General features: G+C 42.3%; 1 protein-coding gene and 1 pseudogene across 2 annotated transcripts; one reads left to right on the forward strand and one right to left on the reverse strand.

Annotated features, from left to right (window-relative positions):
* Positions 1 to 3858: 3858 nt before the first annotated feature.
* LOC311135088 (dihydrofolate reductase-like) lies at positions 3859 to 5024 on the forward strand (annotated as a pseudogene). The gene is made up of 4 exons: positions 3859 to 3962; positions 4169 to 4290; positions 4612 to 4726; positions 4934 to 5024. The product of its transcript is annotated as a dihydrofolate reductase-like (transcript).
* Positions 5025 to 8823: 3799 nt separating this feature from the next.
* On the reverse strand, positions 8824 to 12129 carry LOC311134431 (transcription termination factor 2, mitochondrial-like). Its single transcript, XM_084168111.1, has 2 exons — positions 12087 to 12129; positions 8824 to 11665 (listed from the first exon to the last, which is right to left on the reverse strand). Exon 2 carries the CDS (start codon positions 11630 to 11632, stop codon positions 10505 to 10507), a length of 1128 nt encoding a protein of 375 aa, XP_084024237.1. The 5' UTR covers positions 11633 to 11665; positions 12087 to 12129; the 3' UTR covers positions 8824 to 10504.
* Positions 12130 to 14708: the final 2579 nt, after the last annotated feature.

A 14708-nucleotide genomic window follows, 5' to 3' on the forward strand; every position in this document is an offset into this window, starting at 1 on the left:
ACCCTTCCCCTAACCCTAGCCTATTGTAGTTATTGCAATTCGTAACATGTAATTCGTGACATATATGAAATGGTTGATGGACATCCACAAATTAATGTATACCATACGAAATGTAACATATCATACTATATGGAGTGTCTCGGATTTATTTACAGAATAATACGAAATGTTCTGAGACCACGTTGCATCTCGAAGTAAACCAGACAGTTCATCATGTTTTACCTTGTATTGTATCGAAGATGTGTGCGGACAAAGTACAGAGGAAACCGTGCAACATTGGAATAGGAACAAATTGACAGTTGCCATGGCATTATTCCCTTTTCCCTTAAGGCGATGTTATGTAATGTAACGGTTTCAAATTTAGGCTATTTAAAAGCCAGTATTACAAATGACATAATTGCATGATTGTTAGAATTATTCAATGATAACAATGTGATACATTTATTTTTTCATAGAATTTAGGCTACTTGATCTCCATTAACATGTATACTTGGATCATTAATTGATGCGCATTGTACATTTGTGTCCTAAATGCATAATTAGCATTCAATGTACTTAGAATAATTAGAATTCAATGTATGCATTCAATGTTGGCCAGTTGTCAACAGGTGACATGTGATTGAAGTCGGATTCCATTACGCTTATTAAGATAGTGGACACTTAGTAACTTGATAACATTTAATAACAGTGTAGCAAAGGATCTTGTGTAAATTCAGAATTAGTGGGACACTTTTTGCATTTCAGTCATCTTTGTCACCTCTTTCGACATCTATCCAACATATTAGCCCAACACATGATACATTTTCTGAAATCCTCAAGATGTTTCCTAATCACACAAAATAAGCAAATGTTGATATCATATTCACAGGAGACATGACACAGCCATTTGTGTACCATATTTTCAGTTCGCATTTGGTAGACTGGGACAGGAGGTTAGATAAATTGGGACACCGTAATTATAGTCCTAATTGTACCCCAATTACAATTTAATTACAGTTGTGTAATTAGGAAACATCTGAGGATTTCAGAAATGTATCATGTGTTTGGCTAATATGTTGGATAGCTGTCTGAAGCGGTTACAGACAGACGACGGAAATGCAAAAAGTGTCCCACTAATTCTGAATTTACACAAGATCCTTTGCTACACTGTTATTAAATGTTATCAAGTTACTAAGTGTCCACTATCTTAATAAGCGTAATGGAATCCGACTTCAATCACATGTCACCTGTTGACAACGGACCTTTTTCTGAATTCAATCAAATAACAGTACTACAAGAACATTTACAGGATATAGTACTACAAGAACCAGATACCTGCCTAACCTAAGTACAGGGGGTCCCTAATGTAAACTAGATATTTTTCCTCCATTGGAAAAGCCTAGACAGTGAGGGAAAAAAGTATTTGATCCCTTGCTGATTTTGTAGGTTTGCCCACTGACAAAGAAATGATCAGTCTATAATTTTAATGGTTATTTGAACAGTGAGAGACAGAATAACAACAACAAAAATCCAGAAAAACTTATGTCAAAAATGTTATAAATTGATTTCCATTTTAATGAGGGAAATAAGTATTTGACCCCTCTGCAAAACATGACTTACTTGGTGGCAAAACCCTTGTTGGCAATCACAGAGGTCAGATGTTTCTTGTAGTTGGCCACCAGGTTTGCACACATCTCAGGAGGGATTCTGTCCCACTCCTCTTTGCAGATCTTCTCCAAGTCATTAAGGTTTCGAGGCTGATGTTTGGCAACTCAAACCTTCAGCTCCCTCCACAGATTTTCTATGGGATTAAGGTCTGGAGACTGGCTAGGCCACTCCAGGACTTTAACGTGCTTCTTCTTGAGCCACTCCTTTGTTGCCTTGGCCGTGTGTTTTGGGTCATTGTCATGCTGGAATACCCATCCACGACCCATTTTCAATGCCCTGGCTGAGGGAAGGAGGTTCTCACCCAAGATTTGACAGTACATGGCCCCGTCCATCGTCCCTTTGATGCGGTGAAGTTGTCCTGCCCCCTTAACATAAAAACACCCCCAAAGCATAATGTTTCCACCTCCATGTTTGACGGTGGGGATGGTGTTCTTGGGGTCATAGGCAGCATTCCTCCTCCTCCAAACACGGCAAGTTGAGTTGATGCCAAAGAGCTCGATTTTGGTCTCATCTGACCACAACACTTTCACCCAGTTCTCCTCTGAATCATTCAGATGTTCATTGGCAAACTTCAGATGGCCCTGTATATGTGCTTTCTTGAGCAGGGGGACTTGCGGGTGCTGCAGGATTTCAGTCCTTCACGGCGTAGTGTGTTACCAATTGTTTTCTTGGTGACTATGGTCCCAGCTGCCTTGAGATCATTGACAAGATCCTCCCGTGTAGTTCTGGGCTGATTCCTCACCGTTCTTATGATCATTGCAACTCCACGAGGTGAGATCTTGCATGGAGCCCCAGGCCGAGGGAGATTGACAGGTCTTTTGTGTTTCTTCCATTTGCAAATAATCGCACCAACTGTTGTCACCTTCTCACCAAGCTGCTTGGCGATGGTCTTGTAGCCCATTCCAGCCTTGTGTAGGTCTACAATCTTGTCCCTGACATCCTTGGAGAGCTCTTTGGTCTTGGCCATGGTGGAGAGTTTGGAATCTGATTGATTGATTGCTTCTCTGGACAGGTGTCTTTTATACAGGTAACAAGCTGAGATTAGGAGCACTCCCTTTAAGAGTGTGCTCCTAATCTCAGCTCGTTACCTGTATAAAAGACACCTGTGAGCCAGAAATCTTTCTGATTGAGAGGGGGTCAAATACTTATTTCCCTCATTAAAATGCAAATCAATTTATAACATTTTTGACATGCGTTTTTCTGGATTTCTTTGTTGTTATTCTGTCTCTCACTGTTAAAATAAACCTACCATTAAAATTATAGACTGATCATTTCTTTGTCAGTGGGCAAAAGTACAAAATCAGCAGGGGATCAAATACTTTTTTCCCTCACTGTAAGACTGTCCCACTTTAGCTACTCCATGCTGCCCTACTTTAGCTAGCTATGGTTGGTAAAGCAGGACAAAAAAAAGGCTGAATTACAACATTTAAACAAAATATTGGCAACTTTTGTATGTGTTTTGATGCACCAGTACATAGTAGGCCTGTGCACATTTACATCACAATTTGGCACTGTGAATTATTTATGACAGCTTTTTTTATGCTAAATTATAAAACTATGTCACTGATTTTATGATGTGCTTTACGGGGTGAGCTTCCTGTTTGAAGCTTGCTCTGCCCCGCTCGATAATGTCACACCAATGAAGTGATCTGATTTTGATCATGTGGTTTCTCTGCAAGGGTTTAGTAAAAATAATTTCGATTTTCTCTTGTCAGACCGGTAAATGAAGCGTCAGGATTAAGCTGTCCCGGTTTATATGATGTCCCACTCTTTCTGAATTCACCCCACATGTATTTCAATATGAATAAAACATTTTAAGTTTGTGTTTCACTGCTTTAAGTCCATACATAGGAGCATTGGGAAAGGATATTGGTCCAATGGTAATCAATGTATGAAATATTGCTTTCACAGGACAGAATTCAAATTATTTTTGGACACTACCACAAATGTCTCCCAACCAGGTAATTTTGATTGATTTCCAATATGAGTCCAAGGCTTTTAGCTTACATGTATAATGGAATAGTAGAGCACAGGAAAATGCAGACAATGAAGCTGGGTTGAAATGCAATTGACCTTTGCACTTTTTATGTAACAAGCGTAGATAATATAACTTGAGTTAATCAGCCATTGATAGTTTGAAAGCAATATCCACTATTAGGAACTAAATAGTTACTAGTTCCAAATGATCTAGCTACTCTTTGCCATGTGAGGATGAACATGATGGTGTGGGGCAGGGGCTGCTGGTTCTCCAACCCAGACAGTCTGTACTCAATGCTGCCCAATGTCCTCCATGTGGTCCTGAGTACCACTCTGAAGTAAGCCGATAGTCACACTAGGCCTACTACCAATCACACACAGTCCACAACCTAACACAATGTTTTTAAACTTCAATGAGTGGTATTCAAAGTTCATCATGTAAATCACTTCAGTAGATCATTTAGCCTAATGACAACAGAGTCAAAGATAGTCAATGTAGATTTAGAAATGATTGGTTATTTTGGGTGTCACTCACTCCTCCCAGCACTGTCCCGGAGCATGCCCACTTCCTCTGTCAGGATTTTGACAGTGGTGTCGGCCTCCATGCAACCCCTCTGTGACCTGGTGGAGACCATTTGGGTGGTGGGTGGCCCACAGGTCTATCAGGTAACTGTTGTGTCTCATTATGGGTGGTCGAAGTTTGTGGTACAGTATGATCTGGGACCTTATTCATAAAACCTCTCAGAGTAAGAATCCTGATCTAGGATCAGTTTTTCATTTTAGACCATAATGAATAACATTACATGGATAGGGGGGAACCTGATCTTAGATCAGCACTACTCTGAGATGCTTAATTAAAATGGGCCCAGGACTTTACATCCAATATGTGGGTTAGGAATTTTAAGTGGATCAAAATTGATTAAGTTGTTCATTATACTAGGACAGTCCATCCACTAAATTAGCTCATTACCTTTCCCTTGTCATCAGGAGGCCTGATGCATCCCTGGTGTGACCTTGTCTACCTCGCTGACATCATGGCTGACTTCCACTGTGATGTCTTTTTCCCGCAGTTTGACCAAAGCATTTTTAGAAAACAAGAGATATAAGGAAGCATATTTTATTCTCTGCTCTCCTGGCTCTAAGCAGTGCAGCACTGTTTGCTTACACTTTGGACTGTTTTGATAAGCTATATTCTCTGTTCTGATTTACCAGGTCCACTCCACACATGTCAGGTCAAGTGTTAGAAAGCTTGTTGTGTCATCATCAATCTGTCTAAGTTGTCCCTTTGTTTCCCTTAACCTCAAACTAGGTTTCCTGGAGTACCAAATGAGATTCAAGAGGAGAATGGGGTTACATTTAAATTTGACGTTTTCAAGAGGGAGATCTGTGGAGCTGAATAAATACAAACGTTCTGACTATTCTTTGTCAGACCATCGGTGCCTTTTTGAACTGGCTTTGTGGATTGAGATGTTATGTTGATGTCGGTTTCTACCCATGTATATCCCGTTTTATTTTTATAATGTTGAGATCTTTTTCCATATCTACTCGTGAAACTAACATAAAATGTAGTAAATAACTATATGAATGCACTAAACAATGTTTACTACACCACATACAATAAGCAGGGTATCCTATCGGAACCTTGTGTTCTGTTGTCCAGTGCAATTCTAATAAAAATCTTTATCCATTTGTATATTACAAATGTCCCACTCACTCTGCCTCTCATCTCATGTGTCTGTGACTGCATCAGCACAGTTCCATAACACTAATGAATCAAATTAGTCAACATGTCCATCCCAGTCATATTTGTTACTGTTAGTCATCAAATCAAATCAAATTTTATTTGTCACATACACGTGTTTAGCAGATGTTATTGCGGGTGTAGTGAAATGCTTGAGCTTCTAGCTCCGACAGTGCAGTAATATCTAACAAGTAATATCTAACAATTTCACAACATATACCCAATACACACAAATCTAGTAAGGAATGGAATTTAAGAATATATACATATATGGACAAGCAATGACAGAGCGGCATGGACTAAGATACAATATTATAGAATAGAATACAGTATATACATATGAGATGAGTAGTGCAAGATATGTAAACATTATTAAAGTGACTAGTGTTCCGTTTCTTAAAGTGGCCAGTGATTTCAATTGGCAGCAGCAGCCTCTAATGTGCTAGTGATTGCTATTTAACAGTCTGATGGCCTTGAGATAGAAGCTGTTTTTCATTCTCTCGGTCCCAGCTTTGATGCACCTTTACTGACCTCGCCTTCTGGATGATAGCAGGGTGAACAGGCAGTGGCTCGGGTGGTTTGGTTGATGTTCTTGATGATCTTTTTGGCCTTCCTGTAACATCGGGTGCTGTAGGTGTCTTGGAGGGTGGGTAGTTTGCCCCCGGTAATGCGTTCAGCAGACCGCACCACCCTCTGGAGAGCCCTGCGGTTGTGGGCGGTGCAGTTGCCGTACCAGGCGGTGATACAGCCCGACAGGATGCTCTCAATTGTGCATCTGTAAAAGTTTGTGAGGGTTTTAGGTGCCAAGCCGAATTTCTTCAGCCTCCTGAGGTTGAAGAGGCTCTGTTGCGCCATCTTCACCACACTGTCTGCGTGGGTGGACCATTTCAGTTTGTCGGTGAAGTGTACGCCAAGGAACTTGAAGCTTTCCACCTTCTCCACTGCAGTCCCGTTGATGTGGATAGGGGGGTGCACCCTGTGCTGTTTCCTGAAGTCCACAATCATCTCTTTTGTTTTGTTGACGTTGAGTGAGAGGTTATTTTCCTGGCACCACACTCCCAGAGCCCTCACCTCCTCCCTGTAGGCGGTCTCGTCATTGTTGGTAATCAAGCCTACTACTGTTGTGTCGTCTGCAAACTTGATGATTGAGTTGGAGGCGTGCTTGGCCACGCAGTCATGGGTGAACAGGGAGTACAGGAGAGGGCTGAGAACGCACCCTTGTGGGGCCCCAGTGGTGAGGATCAGCGAAGTGGAGATGTTGTTTCCTACCTTCACCACCTGGGGGCGGCCCGTCAGGAGGTCCAGGACCCAGTTGCACAGGGCGGGGTTCAGACCCAGGGCCTCGAGCTTAATGATGGGCTTGGAGGGTACTATGGTGTTGAATGCTGAGCTATAGTCAATGAACAGCATTCTTACATAGGTATTCCTCTTGTCCAGATGGGATAGAGCAGTGTGCAGTGTGATGGCGATTGCATCGTCTGTGGATCTATTGGGGCGGTAAGCAAATTGAAGTGGGTCTAGGGTGACAGGTAAGGTAGAGGTGATATGATCCTTGACTAGTCTCTCAAAGCACTTCATGATGACAGAGGTGAGTGCTACGGGGCGATAGTCATTTAGTTCAGTTACCTTTGCTTTCTTGGGTACAGGAACAATGGTGGCCATCTTGAAGCATGTGGGAACAGCAGACTGGGAAAATAAGAGATTGAATATGTCCGTAAACACACCAGCCAGCTGGTCTGCGCATGCTCTGAGGACACGGCTAGGGATGCCGTCTTGGCCGGCAGCCTTGCAGGGGTTAACATGCTTAAATGTCTTACTCACGTCGGCCACTGAGAAGGAGAGGCCACAGTCCTTGGTAGTGGGCCTCGTCGGTGGCACTGTGTTATCCTCAAAGCGGGCGAAGAAGGTGTTTAGCTTGTCTGGAAGCGAGACATTGGTGTTGTCAAATACAGACAGCTTTTCACGTTTGCCACAGATGATTGAGCCACTGCTGTCTCATATAGTGGCCTTCCTTGTCTGATGCATAATCAATACCCTATTATCCTCTCCCCTCATTAGTAATATTCTGCAAGGTCCAAACCAATGGCTCTCTCTGAGTCAGAGCCTACGTCAGCGCAAGTGGGCACCAGGGATGGAGGTGGTTGTTCCTGACAGTGCCCACGTTGCTATGACTCACCCCAGGCCACTCTTGCTCTAACGTATGCTCTGATATTTAAGACGATTTATGTCTGAATATTTCATATCATATGGCGATTTACGGTATGGAGTCATTGCCCAAAGGCTGGAATGGTTTTTATACTTGTAATTATGATGATTTCAAAAGAGTGTTTCATGTCAACTGGTGCTTTAAATGATACAGGAAATATATATTATTGAATGTTTATTCTGAATTATGTTCCTTGAAAGGTGTAGGAGAGCTATTAGATTTCTTGCAAATGTTTACTATTGAAGAATGTCTCCAATGTAGTGATGAAAGTTGTAATGATACTTAAATACAGTTCCTTTAAATTCTTCAACTTGGCATGATATTGTATGTCATCATGGCTAATCGAATACTTGTCATCAGTAAAAATGTATTCAACTCCATCTTCCAGTATACAGTGTTGGAGTAAGTGATCCTCTAGATGGAGACACAAGACAGGACATAGAGAACAAAGTGGGTATGGCCCCTGAAACCAATTTCCGTTTTCCCTCCCTCTTACTACAACATTATCCAATGTCATGGATGTGGATAGGATGTGATGTTTGAACCAGTTTCTTAGAACTTTACTTAAACTGACCGATTACTGTCAGACAGATTATGACCTTATGTCCTCTATATAATTGTGTATCAAAGAACTTCTTATCCACATCCATTCAGACAACTTTTGTAGGAAATTACTATGGGGAAATGTATCCCATAAGGGTAACCTTTACTGAGGAACATTATTGATATGTCCCAAATGGCACCTAAATCCTTATGGGCCCTGGTCAAAAGTAGTACACTACATAGGGAATAGGGTGTCATTTGGGACGCACATTATGTCTGGGAGATCCTGGTATTATAACAGCTGAGGAGAAAGATGCTTAGCAGTGGTCTCTGAGCACACATTCATTCTCCAAGCCCTACTGACCTCAGACATGGAATATTTACCACCTTAATACTCTGCCATGCTATCGCTGCAGCTGAAAATCATACATTTTAATTGCAAGTGTCGTCTATTTTCATATTTACCCTGAGTTATGCCCCATAAAAGCAATGTGTAACCCGGGCTAATAATACCTGGTGTCACATTGAAATGGAAAAGAACAATTTATACTCCCTCTTATTAACCTCTCCTGCTTTAGGAGATAATTCAGACTGACAGTCGCCGTGGAGCAGCAGACAGGACGTGGTGACAGTGGATCATCATTGAGAGGGAAAGAGGGAAGAGCGAGGGAGAGAGAAAGAGAGAAGTAAAGACATAATTAGCATTTATGCACTTCGCATGGTCTTGTTTATTACACTCAAATGGAAGCAAACCTTTTAACAGAAAACATACTGTATTTGAGCTCGTAAAAAAAGTTAAGGTAGTACCAAAAGAGGTCAGTACTCAGTTTTAAAAATGATGGCACCAATTTGGAGGTTACTGAATATAACTCGGTGTGACAACGTATGAGGGAGAAGTCACTGACATTGAAACTGACTGTAGAAAATAAAAGTGAACTTTTGGGACTGCAATATGTCCCCAACCCAAACATATCCTTATAGCCGTCTGGTTTTGAAATTGTACATGACTCGGTACTAGAACCAAATCACATAAAAATACCCTTTGGAGAACCCAATTTCATTAACATGTACATATTTTGCTTTTGCCATGACTACAGGCACTTGCTGTTAACAATACAGGCTATGGGGGAATGATGAAGCAGTCTTGTTAAGCTGGATCTCTTCCCCCCTCTGGTCAGACTATAGAAGCATCTGAAATGGCACCCTATTCCCTAGGGCTCTGGTCAAAAGTAGTTCACTATATGCAATAACATGCTGTTTCAAATGCTGCCAAAGTCTGTTGGTTGGCAGTGAGCTGGCGACCTTGATGCATAAAGTCATGACTTCGTTAGCTGTGCTGCTCACTCCCCATTAAAAAGCACTCTGAGCATGTTTCAAGGGCTCCAGCAGGCTTTAAACACTGAGCGAGGCCTTTAAAACAAGCTTACAGTACAGTATGTTCAGCTAAGGTTTGGGGTAGGCCTATATGCTCAGCAAGGCTGCATAGTGATTCTTACCTTGAAATAAACATGTGCGCACTAATCTAAAACCACTCATATTTGTTGTATGGCAGGTGAAAAGCACACCAAATTTGTTTCTGCACATATTAAATGTAACTCCACTACAGTTTTCTCAATACAAGCCAAGTTGGCAGTTGCATTTAAAAGATCAATATCAGTTCTATACCCATGACAAATCAGACAAGACAGTGTGTTAGACCTATACGCACAGGTAATAAAGCTCTTGCAAATCCAACCAAATAAATCATATTTTGCTTTCCCTGTCAGGCAGAAATTAACTGGTATTTGATTTCAGCACTTCAAAGACTAATAGAGTAATCCTATCTGCCAATAAAACAAAAATCCTGTACAAAACATTTGCTTAAGGGGACAATAGTGATGCTGCCATCGAGACACTGAGATCATGTTATCCACAATGACACTGGCTGTAGAGCAAATTAGTGTATAGAGCTCATTACTGTTTATAAAAGTGTACCTTCAATGATACCTTTCATACACAAAACCATGAATAATCAATAAAATTGTTTTATTATGATGTTCTGATGGGGTTATTTTGACACATATTGGCTTCAATACATAGGCAATTCCCCACACACAGCAAAACATCTGTTTAACACGTATTCAACATTGCATCATAATATCCAAATATTATTACTATCCAAATAGTATTTAAATATTGCACAGATAAAATCAAGCGTTGCCTCTTTCAAGGTAACCTTATCCCCAGGCTAAATGCACTTAGGGAGGAATTGTCTGCTGCGTGAGACTACTTTCAAGGCAAGCTTGTCTCCTAACCTCAGTAATACCCTTCAGTTGAAAGAAAATCCTGATTCAAGTTTCCTCCCTATGGTGATATAAGAATGTTCTGCATTTTAGACCATGAAATCAAGGTCAATCATCACCCTTTAACGGGGCAACAGGGTTGAAGAGTGGTCTTTCCCGTCGCAGCTGCAGTTTACCAGAACTCATCTCAAAGTCCTTCTTAGTGCCGTTGAGGGCCTGTAGGCTGCCTGTCCGTACATCATAGCCATAGGACTGCAGTCTCTGGATCCGGTAACTTACTATCTGTTTGGTCAGCTCCAGAACGGTTGGAGTCTGTGTAATCTGAGCTATAGTGACTCCAGCTCTGAGCAGGCCCTCGAAGCGTTCAGCCAGGATGACCTCAGGGTAGTAGAGCAAGGCTGGGCAGTTGAGGACCATGTCTCGGAGCTCGGCCTCTGAGCAGCCCAGGGTCTCCTGCGAGTAGGCCAGGGTGTGGCGCATGCAGTCCGGGTTGAGCTCGATGACAAACCCCCTGAGCTTGGAGAGGAGGCGGAGGAGCTCTGAGGTGGTGAAACCCCGGTCTCTGAGGAACAGCAGGTTGTCCCTCAGCACCTCCGGGGGCTTGAGGAGAACAAAGGGGTTCTGACTGAGCAGCTTCTGCAGCCAGATCTTCATGTTAGCCGCGTCGCCCCCCAGCTCCAGATAGGCCTGCTGCAGGGTGCGGACCATCTCTTCGTTCTGCCCCACAGGGCAGCTGAAACTCTGGGGGGCACTGGCCATCAGCTTGGTGACAATGCGCTTGTTCAGGTGTAAACTCTGGAAGTAGTCGATGTTGGCCCTCTGGTTGGCGTGGTGACTGGAGGAGGTAAAGAAGGAGGCGGGGAACTTCTCGATGATGCCCACTAGGTCTCTCTCTCTGGGGCAGACGGACCTCCACAGCTCCCTCTGGGCCTGCTGCTGCTCCGGGCTGCAGAGGACCGCCTCGGGGTAGAGCTCCAGGACCCGGGCAATCATGGGCCCCTCTGCCCCCATGTCCCGCAGCAGGCTGGCCGTCTCACTCACGTAGGCAGGGCTCTGATGCAGGACCCAGCCCTTGAGCTGGCGGATCTTCTGGATGTCCACAGAAAGGTCATAGAGGGCTTCCACGGTCACCTGGTTCTCTGCTGTGCCTCCCGGGTTTGAGAAGGCCCTGAGAGGGGGGAGACGTCGAATCCGCTGACAGTGGAGGCATAGCGACGTTGTGACTAATCGCAACATGGGTGCAGAGTCACACACCAATGCAGGTCTGACCTAGGGGTGATATAACAAAGACAGTAATATGACATTTCCTTTTCAAGATAGCTAGCTAGCTTGCTACAAACTCGACTATAAAAAATACAAAACATATATTTTTTGTGAATCAAAACAAAGTAAACATAAACTCAGCACTTAACAACTTAGTAATAATGAAGAATTGTACAAATATCACATCAGTCATATGGTCATAACATTGGTTTGTCAATGTGTGATATCAGTTAGCTAGCTAGCTAACGTTAGCTAAATTAGCTAGCTGCCTTGACAGCTTTGATAGGCTGCTAAAGAAGGATTAATTGTGATGACATCCGACGATGCTTGGAGGACAAAAACGGACTATTGATTCAATTAAAATGCATGTTCTTTCATGTCCCTTGTACTTTCCAAATAGAAACAAAATAGAAGTACATAACAGTACCTGAGTTTGTTAGCAGCGTTCAGCGGATGTGACGTTTCGTTATGAAACTGAACTTTGCTTCTTTGATGTATGGCTGTGTGGTACTATCTGCAGATGCACCACAGCGCAACGAAGTGTACAAGAACGATAATGCACAGCTGACACGTACTAGTATGCAAAAATCTAAACTCATCCCTGAGCCAGCCACTGAAAGGCCGACAAAAATTATTCCAGTTGAAAATGGATACTAAACTAAGTTTACATATTTCATATAGATCACTGAAGAGATGTAATGTGGGTTGTAGCAATGCTTTCCTTCTGCTTCAGACTACACTTGCTTGCAGGAAGCAGAACAGTAACGACGCCCAGTATCCTTTAGTCTTATCTTCTTATCTTCGAATTTCTCCATCAGAGCACTGGTCTTGCACCATACACTTCCAGTAATTAGGGTGTTTTGGCAAACGTATATTTCAAATCAAATAGCAGTCGATGCATCTCAGAAGCAGCAACATATGGGACAGACACTGATCACTGCAACCAGCACAGAGCTAAACTGGAGTGAACAGAGAGAGGGAGAGTTTCTCACAGTTGGGGCTTAATCACACTGCTTGATCACCAGCTCCACAAGCTGTTCTGCCAGCCCAGCTCAGGCAATGTCTGCAGCTTCCCAATCTGGTGACTGAGAGGAAATTGGAGCTCATTATTGCAAGTCTGCATAATATTTAAAGGCACCTGAGGATAATGGCTTGAATGCAGGCAGCCAGACAGGTACTATGGCATAATTAGATCTGATCTACCTAATCAGCAGTACTATTGTATGTTGCTCATGTAATCAGCACCCCATTGGTTTTTGTAGAGGTCAGGGATGATTTTTGGGGACCGCGGCCGCTGACATCATTGTAAAAATCCCTTCAATTAGCTGCACAACTTGTAGTACAGTCCAAATGCTTAAAGATAATATATAATAATGAATGTAAGAAACTCTAGTTATTGAGTAACTCCAGTTATTGACAACCTCCTTATCTCCTTACCTGTCTGCTCATGGCTGTTTGAGCAAAGAGTCCTTAGCGGTATGTAGTTTGTACATGATGTGTGATTCACAGAGAGAATGTTGTGTGAACTTCCTCTTTATGCTGTAAAGAATAAGATTTTCTTCTGGCATTACACATTTGTCTGAACTTTAAAGCCTAACCAATACTTATACAATATCACAATGTAGCCCACATATAAAGGACATGGGTTATAATGTAGCTAACAGAGGTGGGACCAAGTCACTATTATTCGACTCACAAGCAAGTCTCAAGTCATAAGGTCCAAGTCTCAAGTTGAGTCCCAAGTATAACGGGTCAAGACTCGAGTCAAGTCCAAGTCGTACATTCTAAGAGCAAGTCAAATCGAGTAGAGTCACAAGTTTTCAAGTCAAGTCTCAAGTCAAGTCAAAAAAATAATCTATACATGCAATGACTTGTTCAACTACAAATCTTTGTCTATTTATTGAGGCTGCAATACAGCCCTTTTCATTATTTCGTCTACAACCCATTTTGACTAGCCTATGTAATTGTAAAATAGGGACCTTGTAGCAGTTGTAAGGGCATGAAAGCAGCAGAAGGCAAGGCAGGTTGACCTGCTCAGAGTGTTGACTTATTTACAGGTCTTGGTGATCCAATTGTGAAAGTGCCATATCATACAAAATATACAAGTAGATTTACCAAATATACAGGGGCAATAGCCCAAAATAAATAGCCTCTGTATCAGGCTTAACCTGTCCTATCTGAACGGACACAAGTAGAGCGCAAGACTGTACAGCCTCCCTTTGAGAAACCAAATCGAATCTGTCTAACAGGAGCTCAAACAGGTAGGCCTACATAATACAAGCACTTGGCCCCCAGGACCATACAATTACCTAATAGGCAATTATAACCAATAAACTGGTTCTATAATGTAAAAGGCAATTTCCACATACATTGGTACATTCGTCTTAATCAGACTTCATTATTATTCATGATATTTCAACACCATGCATACATGGAGCAAACAATCATTTTCTCTGACATGCTGACTACACCGCTCGCGTTGCAAAATAAATGTACACATACATGTTATTCAATCATTGCAACCACACTGCGTTCCAGGCACTAAAATATAACTTGGTTCTATTTGTGACGCTTGATGCACTGCAAGTCCTGGCTCTCCCATCTCCTCATTGGTTTTTAGGAGCATATACCTACGTGGGTGATTGAAATATGAACTGAGGTCCACAATCCAGTCCAGTTGGTAGTGGTAATGCACCTTAAAGTTGGTTGCCAACCGCCATATAAAGTCCAAAGAAGAAGAAGAAGCCGAAAGGAGGAGAGATTACTAGAAACGAACTCGGTTTACCCTTTTATCTGTGGATGAATTGTTGGAGTAGAGGACCTTGTGCATTTCAGGTAAAATAACAACCCAATGTTTATATCCCAGGACAAATTAGCTAGCAACAGCAAGCTAGCTAGCTAAGTTTCCATAAATGTTTAATGATTTTCAACCTGTCCTCTAATTAAAATAGTAGGTTAAGAGTTCATTCTGATATTTCAACCTGGGCGTGCAAAATATGCACGCTCGCGCCCGGTCTAGTCAGCATGTGAGGCTCGCTCTCCTATTATG

Source organism: Coregonus lavaretus (genome assembly GCF_964263955.1).
Source record: "Coregonus lavaretus genome assembly, chromosome: 9".
Taxonomy (NCBI): Eukaryota; Metazoa; Chordata; class Actinopteri; order Salmoniformes; family Salmonidae; genus Coregonus; species Coregonus lavaretus.

Excerpts from the sequence above, each read along its gene's own strand:
- LOC311134431 (XM_084168111.1), bottom strand. The coding sequence starts at position 11,632 with ATGTTGCGATTAGTCACAACGTCGCTATGCCTCCACTGTCAGCGGATT.